Source organism: Microchirus variegatus (genome assembly GCF_963457635.1).
Source record: "Microchirus variegatus genome assembly, chromosome: 2".
In the NCBI taxonomy this organism is placed as follows: domain Eukaryota; kingdom Metazoa; phylum Chordata; class Actinopteri; order Pleuronectiformes; family Soleidae; genus Microchirus; species Microchirus variegatus.
The window spans coordinates 28,274,979-28,297,946 of NC_139803.1; the positions used below are offsets into that span (position 1 = coordinate 28,274,979).

The 22,968-nt window shown below is 45.1% G+C and overlaps 1 protein-coding gene across 1 annotated transcript in view; it reads left to right on the forward strand.

The window, feature by feature from the left end:
• The window catches only part of zanl (zonadhesin, like), a gene marked incomplete at both ends in the record, with an annotated part of 50,846 nt that overhangs the window by 27,742 nt on the left and 136 nt on the right, over positions 1–22,968 (forward strand). Inside the window, 31 exons of the mRNA XM_083906042.1 lie at positions 10,722–10,969; positions 11,119–11,296; positions 11,452–11,560; positions 12,671–12,765; positions 12,850–13,029; positions 13,482–13,690; positions 13,820–13,964; positions 14,318–14,415; positions 14,528–14,674; positions 15,212–15,370; positions 15,460–15,587; positions 15,784–16,055; positions 16,149–16,357; positions 16,769–16,913; positions 17,016–17,263; positions 17,343–17,472; positions 17,657–17,852; positions 18,085–18,246; positions 18,343–18,473; positions 18,667–18,869; positions 18,969–19,104; positions 19,448–19,561; positions 19,752–19,865; positions 20,134–20,247; positions 20,488–20,607; positions 20,856–20,969; positions 21,165–21,278; positions 21,547–21,660; positions 21,929–22,042; positions 22,283–22,402; positions 22,651–22,791. Of these exons, the coding sequence (XP_083762168.1) occupies positions 10,722–10,969; positions 11,119–11,296; positions 11,452–11,560; positions 12,671–12,765; positions 12,850–13,029; positions 13,482–13,690; positions 13,820–13,964; positions 14,318–14,415; positions 14,528–14,674; positions 15,212–15,370; positions 15,460–15,587; positions 15,784–16,055; positions 16,149–16,357; positions 16,769–16,913; positions 17,016–17,263; positions 17,343–17,472; positions 17,657–17,852; positions 18,085–18,246; positions 18,343–18,473; positions 18,667–18,869; positions 18,969–19,104; positions 19,448–19,561; positions 19,752–19,865; positions 20,134–20,247; positions 20,488–20,607; positions 20,856–20,969; positions 21,165–21,278; positions 21,547–21,660; positions 21,929–22,042; positions 22,283–22,402; positions 22,651–22,791 (4,707 nt within the window). The remainder of the gene's footprint in view (positions 1–10,721; positions 10,970–11,118; positions 11,297–11,451; positions 11,561–12,670; positions 12,766–12,849; positions 13,030–13,481; positions 13,691–13,819; positions 13,965–14,317; positions 14,416–14,527; positions 14,675–15,211; positions 15,371–15,459; positions 15,588–15,783; positions 16,056–16,148; positions 16,358–16,768; positions 16,914–17,015; positions 17,264–17,342; positions 17,473–17,656; positions 17,853–18,084; positions 18,247–18,342; positions 18,474–18,666; positions 18,870–18,968; positions 19,105–19,447; positions 19,562–19,751; positions 19,866–20,133; positions 20,248–20,487; positions 20,608–20,855; positions 20,970–21,164; positions 21,279–21,546; positions 21,661–21,928; positions 22,043–22,282; positions 22,403–22,650; positions 22,792–22,968) is intronic.

Genomic DNA, 22,968 nt, shown 5'->3' on the forward strand with positions numbered 1-22,968 from the left:
ACTGTCAACCAAGAGCTGATTTAGACAACAATAGCAGATGATTCTGTCAAGTCCAATCAGAATTCTTCTCCAAACACAGTTTCTGTATTTGTTGTGTTGGCAGGAAATTTCAATAACAATCCAAGAGACGACAACCTGAAACCAGACCAAACACCAGCCGCTAACACCAATGAGTTGGGAGACAGCTGGCAGGTTCCTGATTCTCGGCCTGAGTGAGTCACATCACAGAAGACATTTACACTCAACTTCTCCTCCCACTGTCATTGAAATTTGTCACATGTCCTCCAGCTCAGTGCACTCTAAAAAACATCTCCTGGACCATGAAAGTCCGGGATACCTTGAAGACGTAGCACTGCTCTAAGAACAGATTACAACATTGTAAACTTAAATGATTAAAACTTTTGACAAGTGACCACAATCAGTGGCAGCAGAGAAAAAATATGTGAAGCATCTTTAAACGAACACATTTCCCCACCAAACACCAATACAGAGACAACATCATAGGCCCTCTTACCTGGTATGAGGATGTGTTTTCTGTGATCGGATAGTGATCAGATAGAGCTTCATCACATCCATTTACACCTGGTATGAACATGCGTCTCTGGTGTCCACATCAATCTCTGATTGCTAACCTATCACAGAAAACACATTTAAATGCCAGGTGTAAAGAGGACATAGTCTCTTTTCTGACTGAGAAACTGCAGGAGGACGTGTTCAGAATGAGGTGGTATTATACATTCAACCACTATTTATTGTTTTCTATCCACTTCCTCTCTAGCTGCACCAACGGTGGTGGACATGAAGAGTGTGACAAGACTGTGGAGGAGGAGGCCCAGAAACCAACCAGCTGTGGCATGATCACAGATCCTAACGGTATTACACACACAAACATCCTCAACTAAAGCTCTGCACAGCTTTTCTTGTTAGGACAGTGCATTGACTTGATCTCACCCTCAGGTATCTTCAAGCCTTGCCACTCTGTCGTGCCCCCGAATCAATACTTTGACAACTGTGTGTACGACGTGTGTGCAACTGGAGGTCAGAATGTGTCTCTGTGCCAGGCCATAGAGAGCTACGCTGATTTGTGTGCTGCAGCAGGAGTCCCCATTGATTGGAGGAAAAACAACACCTTCTGTCGTAAGTCTCTCTACGCTATGTGTTTCAGTGTCTGTACATGTATGAAATAAAGAGCTAGAACAGTTTAGCTCATCAAAGTAAGCGAAGAAATGTCATGATTGACTAAATATAAGGGCTGGGTTATAAAAATCTTCATTTGAAAAATCTGTTTTAAGAACCTTGGATCGATCTTGTATTCTTTGCACAAATGTTGGGAGAACCCCTTCTGTTCATGCCGGTGAACCTAACAGCTGAGTACACAGATTTATTAATTACTTTACCATCTATGATAAAGAACCCAAACAACTTTGTGTGTGTCGTCTATTGTCACTTAAAAACAACATAACGGCACTGTTTTCTTCTTCTGATGAACAAAGAGAGCACGGATACAGGCCAACCTGCACTCACAGCAGCCTCTGCTGGATAACTGTTATTACTTCAGACCTCTCACAGTGTTTGTTTGTCTCCCCTGCTCCAGCTATCAAGTGTCCACCAGGCAGTCAGTACAATCCATGTACCTCTGCGTGTCCTCAGCCCAGTTGCCAGAACCCTGGTGGCTCCGGTGGCTCCTGTAACCAGCCCTGTGTGGAGGGATGTGTCTGTAATCCTGGGCTCATCCTCAGTGGAGACAAATGTGTCTCGCCCAGTGAGTGTGGATGCACTGATGAAGGTGGAAATTACAGGCCGGTAAGTGTGCTCATCAGGGCTTTTTGATTATGACCCAGAGGCATTAGACACAACTGTGACAACTGGAACAATTGGTCAGCAGAGACAAACAACCATGGTGATTCTAGACGTTTTTCATTATGCAGCAAGATAAAATGTTTGAACATGTGTGTGTTTGTGTGTGTAGACAGGAGACATTTGGTTCTCAGAGAAAGACTGCTCAGAGCGCTGTAAGTGTAACGGAAACCACAACATAACCTGTGAGCCAACAAAGTGCAGCCCTACACAGGAGTGTAAGGTGGTGGAGGGAGAACTAGGCTGTTACTCTAGAGGTAAACCTGGCTCAATGTTCACTGCACCTGAAGCTGTATAAGAATAGAGTAGCTTCAGACCTTAAATCACACTGGAACACACCTGAGCTCATCTCTTCCATCTCTTATTCAGAAAATGGAGTCTGCTCAGTATGTGGTGATCCTCACTACAACACCTTTGACAAAGTAACCCACCACTACATGGGAGCCTGCTCCTACACCTTGACCAAACCCTGCAACGTCTCCACCGACTTGCCGTACTTCACTGTGGACACACAGAACGAGCGCAGAGGAAGTAACAAGAAGGTTTCCTACGTCAGAGCTGTAGTCATCAATGTGAGCGGTGTGACTGTCATCCTCGGCAAGGGACGCAAAGTTCAGGTAGGTCATGTGACTTCAGTCATCTCAGAATTCCTGAAAAGTCTTGACAAAGACATGACATAAATCATCTCTCTGTTCTACAGGTCAATGGAACAGCAGTCATCCCACCTGTGAGTCCTGTCAAAGGAGTCCAAATCTACTTAAGTGGAAAGTTTGTCGTCCTGGAGACAGACTTTGGCCTGAAGGTGCGTTTTGATGGTAACCACTATGCTGACGTCACCTTGCCGACCTCCTACAGTGGCCTGCTCTGTGGCATGTGTGGTAAGAGCTGCTACAAGTTAATAACTGTGCCCCATTTCAGGGATGGCTCCAGTCACTTTCAACCAAGAGCTGATTTAGACAACAATAGCAGATGATTCTGTCAGGTCCAATCAGAATTCTTCTCCAAACACAGTTTCTGTATTTGTTGTCTTGGCAGGAAATTTCAATAACAATCCAAGAGACGACAACCTGAAACCAGACCAAACACCAGCCGCTAACACCAATGAGTTTGGAGACAGCTGGCAGGTTCCTGATTCTCGGCCTGAGTGAGTCACATCATAGAAGATATTTACACTCAACTTCTCCTCCCACTGTCATTGAAATTTGTCACATGTCCTCCAGCTCAGTGCACTCTAAAAAACGTCTCCTGAACCATGAAAGTCCGGGATACCTTGAAGACGTAGCACTGCTCTAAGAACAGATTACAACATTGTAAACTTAAATGATTTAAGCTCTTGACAAGTGACCACAATCAGTGGCAGCAGAGAAAAAATATGTGAAGCATCTTTAAACGAACACATTTCCCCACCAAACACCAATACAGAGACAACATCATAGGCCCTCTTACCTGGTATGAGGATGTGTTTTCTAAGATCGGATAGTGATCAGATAGAGCTTCATCAAATCCATTTACACCTGGTATGAACATGAATCTCTGGTGTCCACATCAATCTCTGATTGCTAACCTATCACAGAAAACACATTTGAATGCCAGGTGTAAAGGGGCCATAGTCTCTTCTCTGACAGACACTGCAGGAGGACGTGTTCAGAATAAGGTGGTATTATACATTCAACCACTATTTATTGTTTTCTATCCACTTCCTCTCTAGCTGCACCAACGGTGGTGGACATGAAGAGTGTGACAAGACTGTGGAGGAGGAGGCCCAGAAACCAACCAGCTGTGGCATGATCACTGATCCTAATGGTATTACACACACAAACATCCTCAACTAAGCTTTGCACAGCTTTTCTTGTTAGGACAGTGCATTGACTTGATCTATCCTTCAGGTATCTTCAAGCCTTGCCACTCTGTCGTGCCCCCGAATCAATACTTTGACAACTGTGTGTACGACGTGTGTGCAACTGGAGGTCAGAATGTGTCTCTGTGCCAGGCCATAGAGAGCTACGCTGATTTGTGTGCTGCAGCAGGAGTCCCCATTGATTGGAGGAAAAACAACACCTTCTGTCGTAAGTCTCTCTCCGCTATGTGTTTCAGTGTCTGTACATGTGTAAAACAAAGAGCTAGAACAGTTTAGCTCATCAAAGTTAGTGAAGAAATGTCGTAATTGACTAAATACAAGGGATGGGTTATAAAAATCTTCATTTGAAAGATCTGAGTTTTAAGAACCTTGGATTGATCTTGGATTCTTTGCACAAATGTTGGGAGAACCCCTTCTGTTCATGCCGGTGAACCTAACAGCTGAGTCCACAGATTTATTCATTACTTTACCATCTATGGTGTAGAACCAAAAATACTTTGTGTGTGTCCTCCATTGTCACTTCAAAACAACATAACGGCACTGTTTTCTTCTTCTGATGAACAAAGAGAGCACGGATACAGGCCAACCTGCACTCACAGCAGCCTCTGCTGGATAACTGTAATTACTTCAGACCTCTCACAGTGTTTGTTTGTCTCCCCTGCTCCAGCTATCAAGTGTCCACCAGGCAGTCAGTACAATCCATGTACCTCTGCGTGTCCTCAGCCCAGTTGCCAGAACCCTGGTGGCTCCGGTGGCTCCTGTAACCAGCCCTGTGTGGAGGGATGTGTCTGTAATCCTGGGCTCATCCTCAGTGGAGACAAATGTGTCCCACCCAGTGAGTGCGGATGCACTGATGAAGATGGAAATTACAGACCGGTAAGTGTGCTCATCAGGGCTTTTTGATTATGACCCAGAGGCATTGGACACAACTGTGACAACTGGAACAATTGGTCAGCAGAGACAAACAACCATGGTGATTTTAGACTTTTTTCATTATGCAGCAAGATAAAATGTTTGAACATGTGTGTGTTTGTGTGTGTAGACAGGAGACATTTGGTTCTCAGAGAAAGACTGCTCAGAGCGCTGTAAGTGTAACGGAAACCACAACATCACCTGTGAGCCATCAAAGTGCAGCCCTACACAGGAGTGTAAGGTGGTCGAGGGAGAACTAGGCTGTTACTCTAGAGGTAAACCTGGCTCGATATTCACTGCACCTGAAGCTGTATAAGAATAGAGTAGCTTCAGACCTTAAATCACACTGGAACACACCTGAGCTCATCTCTTCCATCTCTTGTTCAGGAAATGGAATCTGCTCAGTATCTGGTGATCCTCACTACAACACCTTTGACAAAGTAACCCACCACTACATGGGAGCCTGCTCCTACACCTTGACCAAACCCTGCAACGTCTCCACCGACTTGCCGTACTTCACTGTGGACACCCAGAACGAACACAGAGGAAGTAACAAGAGGGTTTCCTACGTCAGAGCTGTAGTCATCAATGTGAGCGGTGTGACTGTCATCCTCGGCATGGGACGCAAAGTTCAGGTAGGTCATGTGACTTCAGTCATCTCTACTTTCCTCACTGATTCTGTGTTCTGCCATAGAATCACTGATGAACTTAATGATCCCAAAACTGATAAATTTCTGAAAAGTCTTGAAAAAGACATGACATAAATCATCTCTCTGTTCTACAGGTCAACGGAACAGCGATCATCCCACCTGTGAGTCCTGTCAAAGGAGTCCAAATCTACTTAAGTGGAAAGTTTGTCGTCCTGGAGACAGACTTTGGCCTGAAGGTGCGTTTTGATGGTAACCACCATGCTGACGTCACCTTGCCGACCTCCTACAGTGGCCTGCTCTGTGGCATGTGTGGTAAGAGCTGCTACAAGTTAATAACTGTGTCCCATTTCAGGGATTACTCCAGTCACTGTCAATCAAGAGCTGATTTAGACAACAATAGCAGATGATTCTATCAGGTCCAATCAGAATTCTTCTACAAACACAGTTTCTGTATTTGTTGCCTTGGCAGGAAATTTCAATAACAATCCAAGAGACGACAACCTGAAACCAGACCAAACACCAGCCGCTAACACCAATGAGTTGGGAGACAGCTGGCAGGTTCCTGATTCTCGGCCTGAGTGAGTCACATCATAGAAGATATTTACACTCAACTTCTCCTCCCACTGTCATTGAAATTTGTCACATGTCCTCCAGCTCAGTGCACTCTAAAAAACATCTCCTGGACCATGAAAGTCCGGGATACCTTGAAGACGTAGCACTGCTCTAAGAACAGATTACAACATTGTAAACGTAAATGATTAAAGCTCTTGACAAGTGACCACAATCAGTGGCAGCAGAGAAAAAATATGTGAAGCATCTTTAAACGAACACATTTCCCCACCAAACTCTAATACAGAGACAACATCATAGACCCTCTTTCCTGGTATGAGGATGTGTTTTCTGTGATCGGATAGTGATCAGACAGAGCTTCATTACATCCATTTACACCTGGTATGAACATGCGTCTCTGGTGTCCACATCAATCTCTGATTGCTAACCTATCACAGAAAACACATTTGAATGCCAGGTGTAAAGAGGACATAGTCTCTTTTCTGACTGAGAAACTGCAGGAGGAAGTGTTCAGAGTGAGGTGGTATTATACATTCAACCACTATTTATTGTTTTCTATCCACTTCCTCTCTAGCTGCACCAACGGTGGTGGACATGAAGAGTGTGACAAGACTGTGGAGGAGGAGGCCCAGAAACCAACCAGCTGTGGCATGATCACAGATCCTAACGGTATTACACACACAAACATCCTCAACTACAGCTTTGCACAGCTTTTCTTGTTAGGACAGTGCATTGACTTGATCTATCCTTCAGGTATCTTCAAGCCTTGCCACTCTGTCGTGCCCCCGAATCAATACTTTGACAACTGTGTGTACGACGTGTGTGCAACTGGAGGTCAGAATGTGTCTCTGTGCCAGGCCATAGAGAGCTACGCTGATTTGTGTGCTGCAGCAGGAGTCCCCATTGATTGGAGGAAAAACAACACCTTATGTCGTAAGTCTCTCTCTGCTTTGTGTTTCAGTGTCTGTACATGTATGAAATAAAGAGCTAGAACAGTTTAGCTCATCAAAGTTAGTGAAGAAATGTCATGATTGACTAAATACAAGGGCTGTGTTATAAAAATCTTCATTTGAAAGATCTGAGTTTTAAGAACATTGGATTGATCTTGGATTCTTTGCACAAATGTTGGGAGAACACCTTCTGTTTGTGCCGGTGAACCTAACAGCTGAGTCCACAGATTTATTCATTACTTTACCATCTATGATAAAGAACCCAAACAACTTTGTGTGTGTCGTCAATTGTCCCTCGAAAATAACATAACAGCTCTGTCTTTTTTTCTTCTGATGAACAAAGAGAGCATGTATGCAGGCCAACCTGCACTCACAGCAGCCTCTGCTGGATAACTGTAATTACTTCAGACCTCTGACAGTGTTTGTTTGTCTCCCCTGCTCCAGCTATCAAGTGTCCACCAGGCAGTCAGTACAATCCATGTACCAATGCGTGTCCTCAGCCCAGTTGCCAGAACCCTGGTGGTTCCGGTGGGTCCTGTAACCAGCCCTGTGTGGAGGGATGTGTCTGTAATCCTGGGCTCATCCTCAGTGGAGACAAATGTGTCTCGCCCAGTGAGTGTGGATGCACTGATGAAGATGGAAATTACAGACCGGTAAGTGTGCTCATCAGGGCTTTTTGATTATGACCCAGAGGCATTGGACAAAACTGTGACAACTGGAACAATTGGTCAGCAGAGACAAACAACCATGGTGATTCTAGGCTTTTTTCATTATGCAGCAAGACAATATGTTTCAGCATTGTGTGTTTGTGTGTGCAGACAGGAGACATTTGGTTCTCAGAGAAAGACTGCTCAGAGCGCTGTAAGTGTAACGGAAACCACAACATCACCTGTGAGCCATCAAAGTGCAGCCCTACACAGGAGTGTAAGGTGGTGGAGGGAGAACTAGGCTGTTACTCTAGAGGTAAACCTGGCTCGATATTCACTGCACCTGAAGCTGTATAAGAATAGAGTCACTTCAGACCTTAAATCACACTGGAACACACCTGAGCTCATCTCTTCCATCTCTTATTCAGGAAATGGAATCTGCTCAGTATCTGGTGATCCTCACTACAACACCTTTGACAAAGTAACCCACCACTACATGGGAGCCTGCTCCTATACCTTGACCAAACCCTGCAACGTCTCCACCGACTTGCCGTACTTCACTGTGGACACCCAGAACGAGCACAGAGGAAGTAACAAGAGGGTTTCCTACGTCAGAGCTGTAGTCATCAATGTGAGCGGTGTGACTGTCATCCTCGGCAAGGGACGCAAAGTTCAGGTAGGTCATGTGACTTCAGTCATCTCTACTTTCCTCACTGATTCTGTGTTCTGCCATAGAAACACGGATGAACTTAATGATCCCAAAACTGATAAATTCCTGAAAAGTCTTGACAAAGACATGACATTAATCATCTCTCTGTTCTACAGGTCAATGGAACAGCAGTCATCCCACCTGTGAGTCCTGTCAAAGGAGTCCAAATCTACTTAAGTGGAAAGTTTGTCGTCCTGGAGACAGACTTTGGCCTAAAGGTGCGTTTTGATGGTAACCACCATGCTGACGTCACCTTGCCGACCTCCTACAGTGGCCTGCTCTGTGGCATGTGTGGTAAGAGCTGCTACAAGTTAATAACTGTGTCCCATTTCAGGGATGGCTCCAGTCACTTGCAACCAAGACCCGATTTAGACAACAATAGCAGATGATTCTATCAGGTCCAATCAGAATTCTTCTCCAAACACAGTTTCTGTATTTGTTGCCTTGGCAGGAAATTTCAATAACAATCCAAGAGACGACAACCTGAAACCAGACCAAACACCAACCGCTAACACCAATGAGTTTGGAGACAGCTGGCAGGTTCCTGATTCTCGGCCTGAGTGAGTCACATCACAGAAGATATTTACACTCAACTTCTCCTCCCACTGTCATTTAAATTTGTCACATGTCCTCCAGCTCAGTGCACTCTAAAAAACATCTCCTGGACCATGAAAGTCCGGGATACCTTGAAGACGTAGCACTGCTCTAAGAACAGATTACAACATTGTAAACTTAAATGATTAAAGCTCTTGACAAGTGACCACAATCAGTGGCAGCAGAGAAAAAATATGTGAAGCATCTTTAAACGAACACATTTCCCCACCAAACACCAATACAGAGACAACGTCATAGGCCCTCTTACCTGGTATGAGGATGTGTTTTCTGTGATCGGATAGTGATCAGATAGAGCTTCATCACATCCATTTACACCTGGTATGAACATGAATCTCTGGTGTCCACATCAATCTCTGATTGCTAACCTATCACAGAAAACACATTTGAATGCCAGGTGTAAAGAGGACATAGTCTCTTCTCTGACTGAGAAACAGCAGGAAGAAGTGTTCAGAATGAGGTGGTATTATACATTCAACCACTATTTATTGTTTTCTATCCACTTCTTCTCCAGCTGCACCAACGGTGGTGGACATGAAGAGTGTGACAAGACTGTGGAGGAGGAGGCCCAGAAACCAACCAGCTGTGGCATGATCACTGATCCTAACGGTATTACACACACAAACATCCTCAACTAAAGCTTTGCACAGCTTTTCTTGTTAGGACAGTGCATTGACTTGATCTCACCCTCAGGTATCTTCAAGCCTTGCCACTCTGTCGTGCCCCCGAATCAATACTTTGACAACTGTGTGTACGACGTGTGTGCAACTGGAGGTCAGAATGTGTCTCTGTGTCAGGCCATAGAGAGCTACGCTGATTTGTGTGCTGCAGCAGGAGTCCCCATTGATTGGAGGAAAAACAACACCTTCTGTCGTAAGTCTCTCTCTGCTATGTGTTTCAGTGTCTGTACATGTGTGAAAAAAAGAGCTAGAACAGTTTAGCTCATCAAAGTTAGTGAAAAAATGTCATGATTGACTAAATACAAGGGCTGTGTTATAGAAATGAAGATCTGAGTTTTAAGAACCTTAGATTGATCTTGTATTCTTTGCACAAATGTTGGGAGAACACCTTCTGTTTGTGCCGGTGAACCTAACAGCTGAGTCCACAGATTTATTCATTACTTTACCATCTATGATAAAGAACCCAAACAACTTTGTGTGTGTAGTCTATTGTCCCTCGAAAATAACATAACAGCTCTGTTTTCTTCTTCTGATGAACAAAGAGAGCATGGATGCAGGCCAACCTGCACTCACAGCAGCCTCTGCTGGACAACTTTGTAATTACTTCAGACCTCTGACAGTGTTTGTATGTCTCCCCTGCTCCAGCTATCAAGTGTCCACCAGGCAGTCAGTACAATCCATGTACCTCTGCGTGTCCTCAGCCCAGTTGCCAGAACCCTGGTGGCTCCGGTGGCTCCTGTAACCAGCCCTGTGTGGAGGGATGTGTCTGTAATCCTGGGCTCATCCTCAGTGGAGACAAATGTGTCCTGCCCAGTGAGTGTGGATGCACTGATGAAGATGGAAATTACAGACCGGTAAGTGTGCTCATCAGGGGTTTTTGATTATGACCCAGAGGCATTGGACACAACTGTGACAACTGGAACAATTGGTCAGCAGAGACAAACAACCATGGTGATTCTAGGCTTTTTTCATTATGCAGCAAGACAATATGTTTCAGCATTGTGTGTTTGTGTGTGCAGACAGGAGACATTTGGTTCTCAGAGAAAGACTGCTCAGAGCGCTGTAAGTGTAACGGAAACCACAACATCACCTGTGAGCCATCAAAGTGCAGCCCTACACAGGAGTGTAAGGTGGTGGAGGGAGAACTAGGCTGTTACTCTAGAGGTAAACCTGGCTCAATGTTCACTGCACCTGAAGCTGTATAAGAATAGAGTAGCTTCAGACCTTAAATCACACTGGAACACACCTGAGCTCATCTCTTCCATCTCTTGTTCAGGAAATGGAATCTGCTCAGTATCTGGTGATCCTCACTACAACACCTTTGACAAAGTAACCCACCACTACATGGGAGCCTGCTCCTACACCTTGACCAAACCCTGCAACGTCTCCACCGACTTGCCGTACTTCACTGTGGACACCCAGAACGAGCACAGAGGAAGTAACAAGAAGGTTTCCTACGTCAGAGCTGTCGTCATCAATGTGAGCGGTGTGACTGTCATCCTCGGCAAGGGACGCAAAGTCCAGGTAGGTCATGTGACTTCAATCATCTCTACTTTCCTCACTGCTTCTGTGTACTGCCATAGAAACACTGATGAACTTGATGATCCCAAAACTGATAAATTCCTGAAAAGTCTTGAAAAAGACATGACATTAATCATCTCTCTGTTCTACAGGTCAATGGAACAGCGGTCATCCCACCTGTGAGTCCTGTCAAAGGAGTCCAAATTTACTTCAGTGGAAAGTTTGTCGTCCTGGAGACAGACTTTGGCCTGAGGGTGCGTTTTGATGGTAACCACCATGCTGACGTCACCTTGCCGACCTCCTACAGTGGCCTGCTCTGTGGCATGTGTGGTAAGAGCTGCTACAAGTTAATAACTGTCCCATTTCAGTGATGACTCCAGTCACTGTCAACCAAGAGCTGATTTAGACAACAATAGCAGATGATTCTATCAGGTCCAATCAGAATTCTTCTCCAAACACAGTTTCTTTTTTTGTTGCCTTGGCAGGAAATTTCAATAACAATCCAAAAGACGACAACCTGAAACCAGACCAAACACCAGCCTCTAACACCAATGAGTTGGGAGACAGCTGGCAGGTTCCTGATTCTCGGCCTGAGTGAGTCACATCATAGAAGATATTTACACTTAACTTCTCCTCCCACTGTCATTGAAACATAGACAGCTCATGCACAGATGAAAGAATTGCACTCTTTACCCCAAATGCAAAGAAAACCTGTAGCAGGTTCACTCGAGAGACATGCAAACTCGGCACACAATAACAGCTCACAGACGTGCAACAGTGTCAATCAAGTGTATGAGTCAGCCAGGATTCAGTTATTCATCCTCAGGGAGCTATGAATACTTCTTACTTCTTCAGCTTCTTCCTTTAGGCGTCGCCACAGTAGATCATTGGCCCACGTCTTGTCCTCTCCCTTGTGTCCTCTTCTGTTACACCAGCTGTCCTGATCTTCAATGTACTTTGTCCAATATAATAACTATCCCTCCTCTACATGTGACCATGTCTTTCTTTATTTCCAAACCGTTCAACCTGAGCTATCCCTCGAATATGCTCATTTCTAATCCTGTCAATCCTGGTAACTCCCAACAAAACTCTCAGCATCATCAGCTCTTGTTACCACTAACCTTCATTCCTCTTCTCTCTAGTGCATAACCTGCACCTCTACAGGCTCTCTTCCACCTGTTCCCTTCTCCCAGTACAGATTACAATATCATCTGTAAACAACATTGTTTCCTGTCTGACCTCATCTGTCAATTTGTCTCTCACCATTGCTCACAAAATCGGGCTAAAATCTGATCCCAAATGTAATCCCAGCTTCACCTTGAACCCATCTGTCACTTCAACTACACCCCTCACCACTGTGTCACTGTCCTCATACAATACCACAGGGAACCCATAATACATTAGCAAATATACAGTAACAATAGTAATGACGCTTTACTTCATGGCCTAAAAAAGCACCCTCCCTTTACCAGAACACCTTGAAGAAGTAGTGCTGCTCTAAGTATAGATAATAACATTGTAAACGCAATTGACTGAAGCTCATTTGTTCCTGGATCCCTGACCAAGTCATTCCATCCACACCAAACTGAGAATAGAGAGACAACGTCATAGTCTCTTCTCTGAATACGAAACGGCAGGAGTAACAGTTTAAGAATGAGGTGATGTTTTTTTGTTTTGTTTTCTAATGAATATTCCACTTCCTAGCTGCACCAACGGTGGTGGACATGAAGAGTGTGACAAGACTGTGGAGGAGGAGGCCCAGAAACCAACCAGCTGTGGCATGATCACTGATCCTAACGGTATTACACACACAAACATCCTCAACTAAAGCTTTGCACAGCTTTTCTTGTTAGTACAGTGCATTGACTTGATCTCACCCTCAGGTATCTTCAAGCCTTGCCACTCTGTCGTGCCCCCAAATCAATACTTTGAAAACTGTGTGTACGACATGTGTGCAACTGGAGGTCAGGCTGTGGCTCTTTGCCAGGCCTTAGAGAGCTACGCTGATTTGTGTGCTGCAGCAGGAGTCCCCATTGATTGGAGGAAAAACAACACCTTCTGTCGTAAGTCTCTCTCTGATATGTGTGTCAGTGTCTGTGCATGTGTACGACAAAGAGCTAGAACATGTTAGCTTGTCCTTTAATGAAGCCTTGTCCTCTATTCTTTGTACAAATGTTGACAGACTGTTGAGGTCATGCAAGACCGCTGGGACAGCTAACCTAACAGCCGAGTCCACAGACTCGGTCATTATGTTACCATCTATGGTGTAGAAACAGAAAAACTTCCACGCGCTTTTTTTCCAGACACTTTGGTGTCGTGATTCGCTGCTCATGTGGACAGTTTAGTTTATGTGTGTCCTCCATTGTCACGTCAACACAATATAACATCACTGTTTTCTTCTTCTGATGAACAAAGAGAGCATGGATGCAGGCCAAGCTGCACTCACAGCAGCCTCTGGACAACTTTGTAATTACTTCAAACGTCTGACTGTGTTTGTATGTCTCCCCTGCTCCAGCTATCAAGTGTCCCACAGGCAGTCAGTACAATCCATGTACCAATGCGTGTCCTCAGCCCAGTTGCCAGAACCCTGCAGGCTCCGGTGGCTCCTGTAACCAGCCCTGTGTGGAGGGATGTGTCTGTAATCCTGGGCTCATCCTCAGTGGAGACAAATGTGTCCCGCTCAGTGAGTGTGGATGCACTGATGAAGGTGGAAATTACAGACCAGTAAGTGTGCTGATCAGGGCTTTTTGATTATGACCCAGAGGCATTGGACAAAACTGTGACAACTGGAACTGGTGGTCAGCAGAGGCAAACAACCATTCACAAAATAAATGTGTGTGTTTGTGTGTGTAGACAGGAGACACTTGGTTCTCAGAGAAAGACTGCTCAGAGGGCTGTAAGTGTAACGGAAACCACAACATCACCTGCGAGCCGTGGAAGTGCAGCCCTGCACAGGAGTGTAAGGTGGTGGAGGGAGAACTAGGCTGTCACTCTACAGGTAAACCATGTTATGACTACAACTACACTTATTTTCCAACTGGAAACATTTGTGTCCAAGGCTAAACCTCTCACTCTAGTGAAACTAGAGAAAACTAGTGATTTTACTGTCCAAAAGCCTTCATTCAGGTTTAACATATGTATTTGACACAAATTTTACCAAAGGAGGCAGCAGTAGAACAGTGACTCTCTGTGAGCTAAAGACATTTATGTGGACACTGGTGTCTACAATTTCATTTTCAGATACTGTAGATTTAGATTCAGTAGAATTGTGTGTCAGTGGCTCATACACTTCAGTCTGAAATATCACATGATTTGCATGTGATCTGAATACATAATTTGCACTTTCCTCAGGTAACGGAGTGTGTCATGTGGCTGGAGATCCTCACTACTACACCTTTGATGGTGTGATGCACACATATATGGGCGCCTGCACCTACACTCTGGTTGAGGTATGTGATGAGTTTGACCTGGTTTGTCTGCTGTGTAGAGAGCCTTTTGTGCATCTTTCTTGATGTACGAGACATACTGTTCGAAATTCCTTTTCTGTGAATACCACTCCAGGTGTGCAACACCACCAGGGTCACTCCATTCAAGATCGTGGGTAAAAATGAGGAGCGCGGTCAGCCCGAAGCCTCCTACGTTCGCTCCGTCAAGGTCTTCCTGCCGGGTGATATTGTGGTTGAGCTACAGAAGAGTCGCAGAGTTTTGGTAAGGACCTTTTTTTCCCCAGAAAACATCATCAATTTTAATCACAGAGAGACAGTTATCCATGTTTTTATATCATCACGTATTCACAACTTTTATACTCTATAATCAGTAACTTCACCACCACAGTGGTTGGCCATTACATTATTTTATTGATCGCTCTCAAGGCCATGTGTTCATTTATTCAAGGTCATTCTGACTTCATCAAAGAACTTTCAACCCCCATATCATTTTTATTGTATTTTTATGTCTTGCTTTGTTATACGTTAATTGTTATCTTACTAACTGTTATTAATATGTTATATTAATTTAACTTTTTGTTTTTGTTTTGAATTGACGTGGCACATTAATCACTGATTCAATTACATGTATTCATGTATTTACATTGACACAGTATCTGTTTAAATACAAGCCCGGTGCCGTTTGCTTCTTATAAAAGTACATGTATTCCTTTTAGTTATTACTAAATTACTGATGAATTGTTTGCAGAAAGTGAGAGTGACTGACTGATTGTGCTGTGTTCTCTCTGTCTTACCTCAGCTGAATGGACGACGGGTGCGAACCCCAATGACCACTGATGAGGCCAAGGTGATAACAAGTGGATCCTACAGTCTGCTGGACACCAACTTTGGTCTGCAAGTGAAATTTGATGGTGTCCATCACGTGCAGATAACTGTTGCTGGAGAATACTTCAACAAGGTACACAGATGTCAAACACAGTGGGTTCCGAACATTTGAACTGTAGTGGTTTATTCTCACTGGATTACACATTCCTCCCTCTTTTCCAGCTTTGTGGCATGTGTGGAAACTACAACCACGATAAAACTGATGACAACCTAATGCCCAACAAGAAACCCGCCAAGGATGTGATTGAACTGGGCAACAGCTGGAAATCAGAGGGAGACAGTGATCCTGGGTCAGTGCAGTACAGCAATGCACATGGTTCAATTTCCAATGTGCAACATTCGCACATACAAAAACAAATATGACTTGTTCTACCTGTTTCAATTTGAGTACCATTAGTACTGGGCAGTGGCTAGCGTTGAACTTAACGCTAAAACTTAATTTCTCAGAGTCTGAAAACACCACTCAACCCTAACTCTCCTCTCTAGCTGTCAGCCAGACACTCGCCCAGACATCCACCCCAACTGCACCGTAGAGGAGGAGAAGCTCTTCGAGGCTCAGTGCGCTGCCACCATCCTCTCAGACCGATTCAAGCCATGCCACTCTAAAGTGCCCCCTGAAGCTTTCCTGGGTAACTGCATCTACGACATGTGCGAGTACAATGGCATGCAGGCGACACTCTGTGACAACGTGGAGGCATACGCTCAGGCCTGTCAGAGCGCCGGAGTCACCATCAGCTGGAGGAACACCACCTTCTGTCGTAAGTTAAGAAGATCCAATCCAAACAGTTTTGTGTAAAATGTTATCGTTTTACACTCTTCTGTTTGATCTTAACGCTCCTCCCTCCCTGCAGCACTGCCCTGCCCTCCCAACAGTCACTACTCTGACTGCACCGCACCATGCCCCCCAACCTGCTCCGACCTCTTCCCCACCACCTGCCACCTCCCATCAACCACCTGTGTGGAGGGCTGCCAGTGCAGCTCTGGCTTTGTGCTCAGTGACAGCAACTGTGTTGCCCTGGACAGATGTGGCTGTGTGGACTCAGGTGGAGAGTATCATGATGTGAGTGCTAGCCTAATCGTGGAATACATGTAGCTCACTACACGATAAACATACAATAACATTACACGTGAAGATGAAGTTCAATCATTTTCAGATGTTATTAGAGAATGTGTGATTTCCAGATTGCAATCAGGATCCAATAGTGTTCACAAATGAATCTTAAAATGACAACATGTTGCTATGTTCCCCAAGCCCAACCACTGTAGAAGTAATATATAGTAGTTATTTATTAGAGGTGTATTGTCTTTAATCACAGCACACAGGAGTTGTCCTTGTATACATGCTGGCACACATGTTTTTATTGAAAGAGAGCCGCACTTTCAAAAAAGACGGAACTATATCTTTCTGTTGAACTAACTATTCCAAAAGTAACCTGGTCTGACTGTTATGTGTGTGTGTGAATGTTTGTAGGTAGGGGACTCGTGGCTGACAGGAAAATGTGCCGACTCATGCACCTGTAAACCTGGAGGCAAGATCACATGTGTGAGCCATAACTGCAATGCAAACTCAGTTTGCTCTCTGGACATAGATGGAGAACTCTACTGCAAACCCACAAGTGAGTCCGCCACTCTGAGATACACATGTCATACTGAGGTGACCTGCTTAGAGATGTTGAAGAAGAGTTCTCAATCTTAATCCATTTTATTATCTTCTTTAGAGTTTGACAGGTGCACTATCTCAGGGGATCCTCACTACCGAACATTTGATGCCTTCACCCATCACTTCCAAGGACCGTACACCTACATCCTGACTCAGGGACACAACCTCTTTGCCAATCAGCCGAACCTGGTGATCAAAGGGAAGAACGTCAGGCGTGGATTGAACAGGAGGGTGTCATTGCTGGATGAGGTTTACACTGATGTTTATGGTGTCAATGTCCGTTTCCTGCAGAAGAAGATTGCCTTGGTCAGTAGTTTGTCCGATGGAGCTATGTTTATTGTGGACTGTTACCTGTCCGTGAAATAAAATACTGTTTCTCCTGTAGGTAAATGGGGAGCGTGTTGCGCCGCCTCTTCGTCCAGTTGATGGCTTGACCATTACAATGAACTCCAACTATGTGCAACTCACCACTGCCTTTGGACTCACGGTTCGCTTTGATGGCAACAGTCGTGCAGGTAAAGAAGAAGATAGCGCTATCCTTGTCACACTATCACACGTCACCTCTTGCTCTCACTTAAATCTTGTGTCTCCACCGTCTCCACACAGTCACAACCTCCTACAACCACACTATTATTTTTTTTAATGTAATCTTCCAATCCATTCGTTGACCTTCTCTTTTTCCTGTATTTGTCTTATCAGAAATCGTACTGCCCAGCACCTACAGGCACTCTGTCAGAGGCTTGTGTGGAAACTATGATGGCCTCACCAGAAATGAGTATATGAGGCCAGATGGGTCATTGGTCAGGAGCGTGAACGCTTTTGGAGACAGCTGGAGGGTCAATGACCGACAGAGTGTTAAGATGTACGACCTGCCACTGGCAGCCCATGTTCATAGGTAGGACTTGTTTTTTACAAATACATTACATACAACAGACACTGTCATTACAAAAGATTGTTCCTTAGTCTGCGTTATTGATTTTAGAAACAAACACATACCTACATACTGGCATCCTGCATCATTTCATAGTACTATTTGAAGAACCTCCTTAAGCCTAGTTGTAGAATGAGATTTCATGTCAGTTTAGACAAAGCAAATGTATGAAAACTCTGTTCCCTTTCTTCTTCAGGCGAGATGTGGAGACTGATCCAGACTCAGGGTTTGAGACATCAGACTGTTCTCAGTCTCAGCTCAATAATTACACCAGTGTGGCTCAGTGTGGAGCCCTATCCAAGCCCAATGGCCTGTTCACCGCCTGCCACACTGTGTTGCCACCCACAACCTACCAGGAGTGAGTAGCCGTAGAGTTTTTGGGGGAGTGTGTAGAAGTGTCCTTCAAGGTGCCGAGTTGTCGCTTGACATTCTGTTTATTGTGTGTTTTTCTCAGTGACTGTGTGTATGACCTGTGTGCCGAGCAAGGCAGTACAGTGCTACGTTGTGCCAGTTATGAAACATATGCCACAGCCTGTCAGGAAGCTGGAGTCAAACTGGGATCCTGGAGGCAGCAGCTGGACTGTGGTAAGTTTCATGTATTATCACACAAATCCTACACAAGTACCAAGAGCCTGATTTTGCTCTGCTGACACACAGACAAAGATGCCATATTGGCCAACTTCAAAATCTCCAAAAAAAAAAGGGAGCCAATCACAAACCCCTGGCAGATTTTTTTTGCAGATTATCATATCCAATTTTCTCTCTCACTCTCTTCCAGACCTCTCCTGTGGTGCCAACAGCGTCTACACCACCTGCATGTCACCTTGCCCCGCCTCCTGTGCCAACCTGGCAGCGCCCTCTGAGTGTGGATTAACCGCCTGTATCGAGGGTTGCCAGTGTGCTCCTGGCTTTGTCATGAGTGAGGGCGTCTGCGTGCCATACTCGCAGTGTGGCTGCACCTACCTCAACAGATACTACCCTGTGAGGAGCCTTATCACTCAGCAGTGGTAACGTGTGTATCTGTGATGATGTGATCTGACATCTGACCTTCGTTCTCTCTTATCTTCCTCTGTCCTGCAGCTGGGGGAGAAGTTTGTGATGGAGGACTGTTCCAATGCCTGTGAATGCACCACCACTGGCACTGTGTGCCAGCCCAAGGCCTGCCAGGGTGGTGAAGTGTGCTCCATCTTTGACTTCAAACGGGACTGTTTCAGAGGTGTGTGTGTGTGTGTGTGTGTGTGTGTGTGTGTGTGTGTGTGTGTGTGTGTGTGTGTGTGTGTGTGTGTGTGTGTGTGTGTGTGTGTGTGTGTGTGTGTGTGTGTGTGTGTGTGTGTGTGTGTGTATAATGTTGCCATTTTGATCAACTGGATTCAGATATAACTTTACCTGCTTATAGTTATTACCATCTTCCATATGACAAAAATGCACATGAAGGTTGCTGAGGACAATGTTAAATTGCTGCACAATCCATAATCTGAATCGGATATAAACTTTACTGAGTTGTGTAACATAGGGAAGAACAAATGAAACCTGAGTTATGTGTTTGTGTTGTGTTGCAGTGAGTCCCTGCCTCGGTTACCCATGTCTGAACGGAGGAAAATGTAACGAAGGCAGCAACGGCACATACAGCTGTCAGTGTGCAGAAGGCTTCGAGGGCACCAACTGTGAGACAGGTGAGGGGAAGTTGGACCTGCTCAAACATCTGTAATGCCAATATTCACTTCGTGCTGGTGAAGTTTTCGCCAATTCAACTTCCGCGAATGGAGTGTTGTGTGACTCACCGCGTTCTGTGTGACCGCAGCATTAGCGATTCAATTGTCAGGAAAGCTGAAGTGAAATCTGAATGATTGTGTTGTGTTGCAGTGGATCCCTGCTTCAAAAACCCGTGTCAGAATGGAGGAACATGTGTAAAGGGCAGCAACAGCACATACAGCTGTCAGTGTGAAGCAGGCTTCGAGGGCACCAACTGTGAGACAGGTGAGGGGACGTTGGACTTGCTCAAACATCTGGAATGCCAATATTCCCTTTGTGGTGCGGGATCACTTTTGTGTACTTTCTGAGCATTCGCGTCTTTCATTCAAGTGCCAAATTCCAGTCAGTGGTGAGATTTTCGCCAAAATAAAACAATTTCAACTCCAGCGAATGGAGTGTTGTGTGACTCACCGCGTTCTGTGTGACCGCAGCATTAGCGATTCAATTGTCAGGAAAGCTGAAGTGAAATCTGAATGATTGTGTTGTGTTGCAGTGGATCCCTGCTTCAAAAACCCGTGTCAGAATGGAGGAACATGTGTAAAGGGCAGCAACAGCACATACAGCTGTCAGTGTGCAGGAGGCTTCGAGGGCAACAACTGCGAGACAGGTGAGGGGACGTTGGACCTGCTCAAACATCTGGAATGCGAATATTCGCTTTGTGCTGCGGGATCACTTTTGTGTACTTTCTGAGCATTCAAGTCTTTCAGAGAGAGTGCTAAAATTCCACTCAGTGGTGAAGTTTTCGCCAATTCAACTCCAGCGAATGGAGTGTTGTGTGACCGCAGCATTAGCGATTCAATTGTCAGGAAAGCTGAAGTGAAATCTGAGTGATTGTGTTGTGTTGCAGTGGATCCCTGCTTCAACAACCCGTGTCAGAATGGGGGAACGTGTGTAAAGGGCAGCAAAAGTACATACAGCTGTCGGTGTGCGGACGGCTTCGAGGGCAACAACTGCGAGACAGAGATTGGTACAGTATATGTTGGGATTTTGCAATGTTATCTGTGGTATAATAGTTATTGCGATAATATGCTGTCCACGTGTAACCGAGTAGTTATTTTTGCCGAAACTCAACCAAAGTAACTCTTTAGTGTCACAAAGTAGCGTGAGAGTAAGGTACCTCCATTACTGCTGTTACATACAGTATCTCAGATGTGTTAAGGTTATGGGTTCAAAATGAAACCTGAGTAATGTGTATGTGTTTGTGCTGTGTTGCAGCGAATCCCTGCCTCAGTAACCCGTGTGTGAACGGAGGAACGTGTGTCGATAACAGGAACAGAACATACAGCTGTCAGTGTACAGAAGGCTTCGAGGGAACCCACTGTGAGACAGGTGAGGGGAAGTTGGACCTGCTCAAACATCTGTAATGCCAATATTCACTTCGTGCTGGTGAAGTTTTCGCCAATTCAACTTCCGCGAATGGAGTGTTGTGTGACTCACCGCGTTCTGTGTGACCGCAGCATTAGCGATTAAATTGTCAGGAAAGCTGAAGTGAAAGCTGAGTGACGTGTTTGCGTTGTGTTGCAGTGGATCCCTGCTTCAACAACCCGTGTCAGAATGGAGGAACATGTGTAAAGGGCAGCAACAGCACATACAGCTGTCAGTGTGAAGCAGGCTTCGAGGGCACCAACTGTGAGACAGGTGAGGGGACGTTGGACTTGCTCAAACATCTGGAATGCCAATATTCCCTTTGTGGTGCGGGATCACTTTTGTGTACTTTCTGAGCATTCGCGTCTTTCATTCAAGTGCCAAATTCCAGTCAGTGGTGAGATTTTCGCCAAAATAAAACAATTTCAACTCCAGCGAATGGAGTGTTGTGTGACTCACCGCGTTCTGTGTGACCGCAGCATTAGCGATTCAATTGTCAGGAAAGCTGAAGTGAAATCTGAATGATTGTGTTGTGTTGCAGTGGATCCCTGCTTCAAAAACCCGTGTCAGAATGGAGGAACATGTGTAAAGGGCAGCAACAGCACATACAGCTGTCAGTGTGAAGCAGGCTTCGAGGGCACCAACTGTGAGACAGGTGAGGGGACGTTGGACTTGCTCAAACATCTGGAATGCCAATATTCCCTTTGTGGTGCGGGATCACTTTTGTGTACTTTCTGAGCATTCGCGTCTTTCATTCAAGTGCCAAATTCCAGTCAGTGGTGAGATTTTCGCCAAAATAAAACAATTTCAACTCCAGCGAATGGAGTGTTGTGTGACTCACCGCGTTCTGTGTGACCGCAGCATTAGCGATTCAATTGTCAGGAAAGCTGAAGTGAAATCTGAATGATTGTGTTGTGTTGCAGTGGATCCCTGCTTCAAAAACCCGTGTCAGAATGGAGGAACATGTGTAAAGGGCAGCAACAGCACATACAGCTGTCAGTGTGCAGGAGGCTTCGAGGGCAACAACTGCGAGACAGGTGAGGGGACGTTGGACCTGCTCAAACATCTGGAATGCGAATATTCGCTTTGTGCTGCGGGATCACTTTTGTGTACTTTCTGAGCATTCAAGTCTTTCAGAGAGAGTGCTAAAATTCCACTCAGTGGTGAAGTTTTCGCCAATTCAACTCCAGCGAATGGAGTGTTGTGTGACCGCAGCATTAGCGATTCAATTGTCAGGAAAGCTGAAGTGAAATCTGAGTGATTGTGTTGTGTTGCAGTGGATCCCTGCTTCAACAACCCGTGTCAGAATGGGGGAACGTGTGTAAAGGGCAGCAAAAGTACATACAGCTGTCGGTGTGCGGACGGCTTCGAGGGCAACAACTGCGAGACAGAGATTGGTACAGTATATGTTGGGATTTTGCAATGTTATCTGTGGTATAATAGTTATTGCGATAATATGCTGTCCACGTGTAACCGAGTAGTTATTTTTGCCGAAACTCAACCAAAGTAACTCTTTAGTGTCACAAAGTAGCGTGAGAGTAAGGTACCTCCATTACTGCTGTTACATACAGTATCTCAGATGTGTTAAGGTTATGGGTTCAAAATGAAACCTGAGTAATGTGTATGTGTTTGTGCTGTGTTGCAGCGAATCCCTGCCTCAGTAACCCGTGTGTGAACGGAGGAACGTGTGTCGATAACAGGAACAGAACATACAGCTGTCAGTGTACAGAAGGCTTCGAGGGAACCCACTGTGAGGAAAAGAAGACTGGGGGAGGTGGAGGACTGGGTATGACACATCTGGCACACTTTACTTTACACTCCCTCTAATCATAAAGATTAGAGTCAGTCAGAGATTAAATAATCAAAATCTCAAGAAACAGTACGAAACAGACTTGGTGTTACATTAGCATTCTTCAGGTTTTATAATTTTTTTGTCATGTGAAATTTAAGGTTCAACGTTATT